Source organism: Gigantopelta aegis, chromosome 14, assembly GCF_016097555.1.
Source record: "Gigantopelta aegis isolate Gae_Host chromosome 14, Gae_host_genome, whole genome shotgun sequence".
Lineage (NCBI taxonomy): Eukaryota > Metazoa > Mollusca > Gastropoda > Neomphalida > Peltospiridae > Gigantopelta > Gigantopelta aegis.
This window is the reverse complement of record NC_054712.1, coordinates 690,176-699,124: the sequence shown is the minus strand read 5'-3', so window position 1 is coordinate 699,124 and position 8,949 is coordinate 690,176. Positions and strand designations below refer to the sequence as shown.

At 42.4% G+C, this 8,949-nt stretch overlaps 1 protein-coding gene across 3 annotated transcripts in view; it reads right to left on the bottom strand.

Annotated features, from left to right (window-relative positions):
* Positions 1 to 3,923: 3,923 nt before the first annotated feature.
* LOC121388525 (formin-J-like) overlaps positions 3,924 to 8,949 on the bottom strand; it is an 88,446-nt gene continuing 83,420 nt past the window's right edge. For all 3 annotated transcript variants that reach the window (XM_041519894.1, XM_041519892.1, XM_041519893.1), the window contains one exon: positions 3,924 to 8,599. In XM_041519894.1, coding sequence (XP_041375828.1) covers positions 5,804 to 8,599 — 2,796 coding nt within the window. In that variant the 3' untranslated portion in view covers positions 3,924 to 5,803. The remainder of the gene's footprint in view (positions 8,600 to 8,949) is intronic.

The following is an 8,949-nucleotide window of genomic DNA, read 5'->3' as shown; positions in this document are numbered from 1 at the left end:
GTGCATAAAAAAGAGCCCTTGCGGCTAATGTAAAAATGTAGCGGGTTCCCTGTAAGACTACGTGTTTGACATCCAATAGCCGATGTTTAATAAATCAATGTGCTCTAGTGGTGTCGTTGAACAAAACAAACTTTAAATAATGCATATAAACTCAGTTTGCGGCATTAACATACATTCACTTAAAGCGACAGTCTCAAAGTTGCATGATGACCAAAACGACGTTTATTGTTCTTGTGAGAAGTGTACAGATTAGACAGTGCATTACATTCCACCTCCCCATAAAACCTAACAAATCACAGCCAAATAATTCAATTTATATTACTGAAACACCCTCATGATCTACCAACAGGCTATTTAACAAAAACAAAACTAGTTGTTATTTCCATTGATTCATGTCAACTTATGTTCTTGATTATATCCTATCAAGGTTCAATCACGCTGTCCTGGGCACACACCTCGGCTATCTGGACTGTCTGTTAGTCCTGTAGTACCAGTCTCGACCAGCCTCTTGTCCGATTGCTTAAGCACTATACCGCTTAACTGGAGGCCGGATTAAACTCAGTCGGTTGAGTGCTCGCTTGAGGTGCCAGCGTCGCAGGATCGATCCACCTCGATGGATCCATTCAACTGACAGATTTTTATTTTTTCTTGTTCCACCCAGTGCATTACAACTGGTCAGAGGCCGTGGTATGTGCTTTCCTATTTGTGGAAAAGTGCATAGAAAAGATCCCTTTTTGCATTAGGGAAAGTGCAGCGGGTTTCCTCTCTAAGCCTATATGTCAGAATTAACAAATGTTTGACATCCAACTGATGATGATTAATTAATCAATGTGCTCTAGTGATGTTGTTAAACAAAACACACTTTTACAACACTGAGGTCAGTTATTTCAATGCATGAATATGCTTTATGTACTTGGTATCTTTCGCCTGGTCAGTCACGCCGGTGACGGACAATGGAATATCAGGCAACATAGTCCTGCGCTCCCTTTAATACCCATCAGGCGCGGGTCCAAGGGACGGGTATCTGGGGTGTGCGTCCCACTCCCCGACAAACCCTCACCCAGCGGAACTCCCCGACACCCCCCACCCAGCGGAACTTCCCGACACACCCCTACCCCCACCCCCGCAGTCTATGGTCCTGGTGTTAGTGAGGGACGTTTAATATCTTGGTGGGCTTTGTGTTTCAAGAGACGTTTGTCATATTATAATACCTGTTAATGTAGTTTTGAATACTGTAGGCGCCACTTCTGAAACGGTGCACACCTGCATCCGCCTCTGACAATCACAATGTTTTCGTTTATATATTAAGTATACCTTGAAATATTGTAGGTGCCTTTATTTCCTTCTTTTTCTTTTTTCTTTAGAGCTTATACTTTCGGATAGCTTGTTGTGAGGTTAACACGATAGTTGTCTTTATTATACGTAATACCCTATATATCTGCCGCAACCCATACACATTAAATGTCCAGTGATATTTCGACAGTTTTCGTCAAATTACGAAAATTGCCGACAACGTTATCATACAAACACCAAAATGTCTTTGACGTGACGTCAACAATGATTTGACGTTTTAATTTAATATGATTATTGATGTCAAAGCGACACTACGTACATTCTAAAACACATGGTTTAACTTGAGAAATGTGTGAACATAATCGCTGTTTGACATTTATAATCCTATTTGTTTTAAATGTGTACATAAAAGTACAATGTGCATGGATCAATCAATACCTAACTACATCTGTACTGTGTTAAACTACAATTTCAAGATTTTCTACATTTTAAAGAAGTGGAGATCCACTTAGGGGTAAGTGTTTGTTTGTTTGTTTGTTTTTTATTTATTTGTTTGTTTGTTTGTTTATAAGGTCCACTGAGTCAGATATGGGGGATGGATGTAGATATTGACGGAGCTAGGATTTCATATTGGGGGTGGGATGGCATCCACACTGTTTATGAGTCGTGTTATGGGGTGGCGGCAGGACCGTGTACAGGCAATTATATAGGTAGGGGGAGGGGGTTATACTGTTGTGAACGTTGTTTCTAGGGGGTTCGGGTCCAGTGTAGGGGCCATGCCCCCTACATATCTGAAGAAATTTGAAAATACATAATATTTGGGGTACACCCAAGCAAACCCAACCCTAGTAAATCCTGTTAGGATTGTAAGACCGGCCAGCTTCGCTCGCCAGTCTACCAGGATGATAAACTTCTTATATACCGTATGCTGGGGGACTATATCAACCAGCGTTATATTAAAAAAGAGAAGAAAAAAAGAGTGTGGTCACTCTCTCTCTCTCTCTCTCTCTCTCTCTCTCTCTCTCTCTCTCTCTCTCTGTCCGTCTCTGTCGTGGTATGTGCTATCCTGTATGTGGGAAAGTGCATATAAAAGACTCCTTGCTGCTAATGGAAAAATGTAACAGGTTTCCTCTGATGACTACGTGCCAGAATTACCAAATGTTTAACATCCAATAGCCGATGATTAATTAAACAATGTGTTCTAGTGGTGTCGTTAAACAAAACAGACTTTATCGTCTCTCTGTAACCGTCGCTCACTCTCGCTCTCTGTACACATACGACCTTAGGTTTAGACGGAAACATATACACCGTTGGTAATAATATGCTTACGTTTTGCTTACGAATGACCACAGTAAAATACGAATAACTGTTCTGAAAATAAAAATGTAATAAAAAGCCTAATATGCTTGATTGAAAATCACCATTCTTGATATCCAATTAAAGTGGATATTTCTAGGGACGGTATAGTATCGACTAATACAGGAATGTAACAGTAATACTGTTACATTCCTGTATTAGTCGATACTATACCGTCCCTAGAAATATGTCAGTATACCGTTATCTGAGTCACTATATAACATGGACGGATTCACAGCGAAAATTAGTCAATTAATAGACACTTGGTCTTACTCGCAACTTGAAATGTGAGTGAAAACCTCACTTTTTGCACTTCTTTCCGTCAGGAGAGGAGAAATTATTCAATAATATTGGTATACATAATTATATTTTCATAATACTGTCGTATAAAATTAAACAGCATTGTTAGGATGGTACGTGTGTACACTGACAAGTATAGACTGGGTTGTAGTTTTGTTTATTCCAGTTGAATATCAACTTATTCTAACAATATCAATAATATATCATGCTCATATATGCCGGTACCGAATCACCCCATGCTGTAAGTACCACAAATGGAACTAGAATATAGAAATGAAACTAGAATTATATTTTTTTTAAAAACATGTATCATGTCGATAAAAAATTGCTGCATTTGTTACTTTCTATTTTTTTTAATAGTAGTAGTACTACTACTACTAATAGTAGTAGTAGTAGTAGTAGTAGTAGTAGTAGTAGTAGTAGTAGTAGTAGTAGTAGTAGTAGTAGTAGTAGTAGCAGTAATAGTAGTAGTTTTAAAACCAAATTATGGAGTATACATATTCACTCTACAAAAATGTCTTGCTATGTGGTGCATACAGGTTTTTCCTTTCAATCATTACAATACGTGGGATCGGTTAGTTCAGTCAGGGTTTTTCTTCCGATCCTAACCAGTTCCACATGATATGCAGATCCAAGGCCGTGTTATATGTAGAGAGAGAGAGAGAGAGAGAGAGAGAGAGAGAGAGAGAGAGAGAGAGAGAGAGAGAGAGAGAGAGAGAGAGAGAGAGAGAGAGAGAGAGAGAGAGAGAGAGAGGGAGGGAGGGAGAGAGGGACGGAGGGAGAGGGACAGACAGAGAGGGGTGGGTGGCGAGAGAGAGAGAGAGAGAGAGAGAGAGAGAGAGAGGGGGCGAGAGAGGGGGGGGGTGGAGAGAGAGAGAGAGAGAGAGAGAGAGAGAGGGAGGGTGGGAGCGAGATCTTCAAGTTATGAGTGCATTTAACCTCAAAATATACAAGAAAATAAAACAAAACGGGACTAAAACACAAATTTTAATAATAAATTACATTTATATTTGCGGTTTTGTTTTTCATCCGTAAAAACATTTTTCTCTAAACATTAAACACTTTATGCCGACCATTCGCCTGAGGTGTGAGGGGGCGTGGCGCCGGTGTTCCTTCCACTTGAGGGCTGTAAGATCTTCATTGTTGTCCTGCCACACAAATTTATTGAAAATAATAATACTAAATTAATTTTCAAAACCATTAAAACAGCCGTATATTGTGATCTAAAACACTGCTGCTTTGACTTCCACGCAGAGGTTGATTCAATCTGCGTTGAAGTGATGCTGGTATACGAACCCCGTACCTGTCATTTGTCGCCCTAAACGACCAACTACCGAGGCCAGAGTTAAAAACGTTACTTGTCAGCTCGACTGTGTTAATGTTTGACTATCTTCCAAACGAAAACAGACAGAGTAACGCCAGTTTTACGATACGTATATTACCATCTCACTTTTGCACATACAACAATGCACGCATACAATTACTACAAGATTGCACATATCTTAAACAATAAAATACAAAATAATAATAATAATAATAATAATAATAATACAAATCTTAAAACCCCCCGCCTACACCCTCCCCCCATTTTTAAAAATCCATCCCATCCCCAAACTCATGCCGAAACCATTGGATTAACTGGATTCCAGCCTGTTCCACTTTTTATAATCGAACACCAGACGTCGCCACTTGTGGGTTCCCCGACTTTGACCTGAGTGACCTGTGACACTGCCACATCATAACCACAAACCAGAATTTTTCTTCTCCCATGAACTGCTTGAATTGACTAATATTTAGCCTGACCATGACCTAGTCGTGCTGTTCAAATCATGTAACATAGAGAGTATAGTAAGTTTTTGAAAACTAGTGTCTAAGTGATGAAATGTCAATTTTAGGAAACGTTAGTTTGTTTTGTTTAACGATACCACTAGAGCACACTGATTTATTATTTAATCATCAACTATTGGATAAATAGTCACATATAATCTTTATGTTTTAAACATATAAGACTTTCTCTATATACCAATGGTTTATAAGCGGATTTATTTTTATTCTGGATAAAACCTTTCACAATTTAATTATTAAACTATTTCCCCGAATAGTGGAGTTGAAGAGTTTTGTGAAACTATACTTTAGTTATTCAGCAGTAAGAGAGCTGGTGTTGTTGTTAGAGACTGTGGTCCATGTCACACTGGTATTACATGTGAGCAGCGTATTGATAACCTAACCCTACCCATCCCATCCACCCACAAACATAGCCCCGGAACAAAGCAAAACAAAATAAAACACTTACACGAATTGCTAGTCCTGTTTAATAACCATTTGTTTTTCACACTACAGTAAAGGTTTCTGTATCTAGCTGGACGGGAATCCTATATTAATGTTTTGCGAGTTTTTATTGCTGCCACCACAATTATTCTTGTCTCGGTCCGGCCCTGCGTTGCGTAAAACGTCGAGGGGCGATAAAAATAAAATAAAATTAACAAAAACCTATTCAAACACCCTTTTCCATGTTCGTTGCCCGCCTTGCCCCCCCCCCCCCCCCCCCCCCCCCCCCCCCCACACACACAAACCCTTGGATCCGCGACTGGTAGTCGTTTGTCGGATTTAACAATGAGCGAAACTTCGTGTCGAGAACAAAATCAGGAATGAGTTTGATATCAGGATTGCCATCACTCAGTCACATTACAGTACCCAGGAATCACTATATAACATTTAATTACGAAACACACACACACACACACACACACACACACACACACACACGCGCGCGCACGCACACACACACGCACGCACGCACGCACGCATTGACAGACACATACGCACACACACAAACACAAACGATTTCTGAGCATTATATTTCAACAGCACCTTGGTGAATGATCGTAGGTTTAACAACGGCCATGGCGCCAGGCGATCCCTGGTGTCCAAAATGTGAACTAGGCTTAGAGTGTCTGTCGAAGACCGAGTTCGGTTTGGCGAATGCTTTACGTAGCTGATCGGAGTAGTTCTCTGTAAGGGCCGGTCCAGAACTGTGTAGTGATGTGTGGGCTGGTTTCGGTGGGGGCGGTCCCGGGGGTGTTGATTTATACCCACTGTAGTACTGTGACGAGGATGAGGGTGGTGGTTGATTGTGCAGTGGTTGGGATGAAGGAGGTTTGCAGTCATTTTGCATGTTGTCGTAGTTGTGAGATTCGTAACAGCTGTAATTGTTTTGAACATTTGATGCCTTGATGTCATAAAGTTGTTGATGTTGTTGCTGCTGTTGTTTTTGATGGTGGTGTTCATACTGTTGTTGCTGCTGCTGCTCATACTGATGTTGTTGTCGTTGTTGTTGCACCTGGTGTTTGTGGTGTTGTTGAGAGGAATGTGTTGACTGATGTGTGTAATTCTGACTGTCCTTGGTCGAAGACGAGTTCGCAGGTCTTGACGAATCCGGGTATTTGCTTCCATCACCCGGAGACTCATAATCCTGGTGAGTCGGACGTCGGACGTCATCCTGCCTTCTGCTTTGATACTGAAACGACCCTCTCATAACCTCTGTCTGGTGATAACTCCTGCGAGGCACGACTGGGGACGAAACCTGCCCATCTACCCGATGCTGGTACAAGGAATGAGTCTGAAGTTGGTTTTTGCGGTGCATCACCGGCGTTGACGTCATAGACACTGGATTGTTCTGAAAATGAGACTCGTAATCTGCATTCATTCCTCCTCCTACCCCTTCATCTTCCGGTCTTTTCTCGAAGCGTTCAATAAGGGAGTTGATGGAATGAGCGTTTGCCGGACCCGGACCCCGGTCTCTCATGTTCTTGGCTTCATACATTTTATCGGAGGATGGCAGCTGTTTAGGGTAGACCGGCGCCGGGTGTGATGGCTCCCCGTGCAGCACCATCTCCGACCGTCTGTCCGGCAGGTTCCCGGCGCTGACGCTCCTCCTGGTGGCCGCAGTCTTCTGGTTACTCCGGCTCCGCCTGCTGCTGTCCGTCATCTGCCCCTGCTCCTCGGTCTGTCTCTGGATGTTCTGAATAGACTGGTACCCACCCGTCATGTACACCTCGCTCGTCTTCTGGAGCATCTCTCGGTATTCCTGTGACGTCGTTGACGTCTGGTGCATGTGAGAAGCTGTCTTCCTTTGTAACAGTTCTCTGTATTCCTTTGATGCTGCTGTAGAGTTTTGATGATGACCGTGGGATGTCAACACTGCCGGTTCCGCTTTACCCTTGATTCCCACTTGGCCTTCCAGACGTGGGTCGATCTTCATCTGGTTCTCGTAGTTTGGGATCAGCTTAGCCTTGTACACGGGGACAGCTGTTGCCTTCACCCACTTCGTGTCCACGTTACTCAACACATTTCGAGGATCTGCCAAATCATTTTCATAATTCTGTTTATGCATTTCGGGATCATTCTTCCCGTAAGCCTCAGAAATACTCATGTTGCTGCCAAGGGCAATGGGGGCCCTGTCCCGACCTCGGCTCTGTGGGGATGTTTTTGCAGTGATACTGTTCCTATCACTATCGCTGGGCACTTCCTTGGAATGAGAATATTGCTGCTTTGCTCCTGAATCCTGTCGCTGGCGAACCGATCGACTGAGTTCGTATTTCGTGGGTGTTAAGTCTTTGCTGTACGTACTGCCTAACGTAGAAGGTGCTGATGAATAGATCTGATCTCCTGGGTTATGATGGTCGTAATAACAGTTCTGGTAATCTCTGCGGTGCTCTTTTCTCAGAGTCGAAAGTGGAGAAGATGTTTCTAGAGGTGGTTCTTTATCAATTGACTGCTGGATCAGTTCAAACTCTCTCTCATTATGAATTGTGCTTCTTGCATCTTTCGAGACCTGAGGATTAGTATCAGTCCGGTTGTCCTGGGATCTTTTCACACTAGACGAAGCAGAAAACTTCTGAACTACTGAAGTTCTGATTTTACCGAAAGGATTTCCAGAGGGCTTAGTATTAGGCACTGGACCATGGGACTGTACAGAATTGGAGGGACTTTCATCAACCACTTTCTTACCCTGGTCCCGTTTCAGCCACGAAACTATAGAAAACTGAGGGGACTTTTTCTGTTCATTTTCTGGAGAATGTCCTGGTCGTGCAGGTTTCTTAGAAGTCTCTTCATTAGTTCCTACTGGAGCCTTTGTTTGTCTTGGAGTTTCATAGGTTTGACCCTGGTTCTCGTAATTGACCACTCCTCTAATACTAGCACTATGATGCTGATGTGGATGCTGTAATTCATGTTGCTGCTGCTGCTGTTGTTGTTGCTGCTGCTGAAGTGGCTGTGCAGTGTTAATCACAGTTTCTGGACTAGCGTGATTCAAAGCCAGAGGTTTGTGAACATTTGGAGGTGTTGATGTAATGGGTTTGGGTGATGTTGGTCGAACAACTTGTGACGAGACAGACTTGTGGTCTGATTTCTTGTCTGAACTCGGTCTTTGGTGCGAACTGTGTTCGTGTTTCTTCCCCGCATCCTTCTTGTGGTGAGACTTGTGTGGTTTGATCTCCTGGGTGTATTTCCCGACCGACTCTATCCAGTTGTTGATGTGCTTCAGCTGCTGGGCTCGCATCGGACTCGCCTCAACATCGTCCCTGACAGCCGACAGGTGCTTGAGCATCTCACTCCTTACGGAGTTGAAGCCAGGCACTGACGAACACGACTGAAAACAGATATCAATCAAGCATTTAAATCCTGAAGGTAATATTTCAAGGGCTGAAAACTAGAAGGTTGAGCAATTATAGTCCCTCACAAACATGTTTTCTTTCTTTTTGTTTTTGACTCCTAATTTCTGATAAATGTCATATTAAACAAGGTGACGATATTAGCCAAAATTTTCTCTATTTGTCTCTCTTTGGGTTGTTTTTTTCTTTCTTTTTTGTTTTTTGGTTTGTTGTTGTTTTAGGTTTTTGTTTATTTGTTTGTTTGTTTGGTTGGTTGGTATTTTTGTGGTGGGGGAGGGGGGCTTGTTTGTTGTTTTTAAATAATTTTTGTGACTAACATACAAGCAGT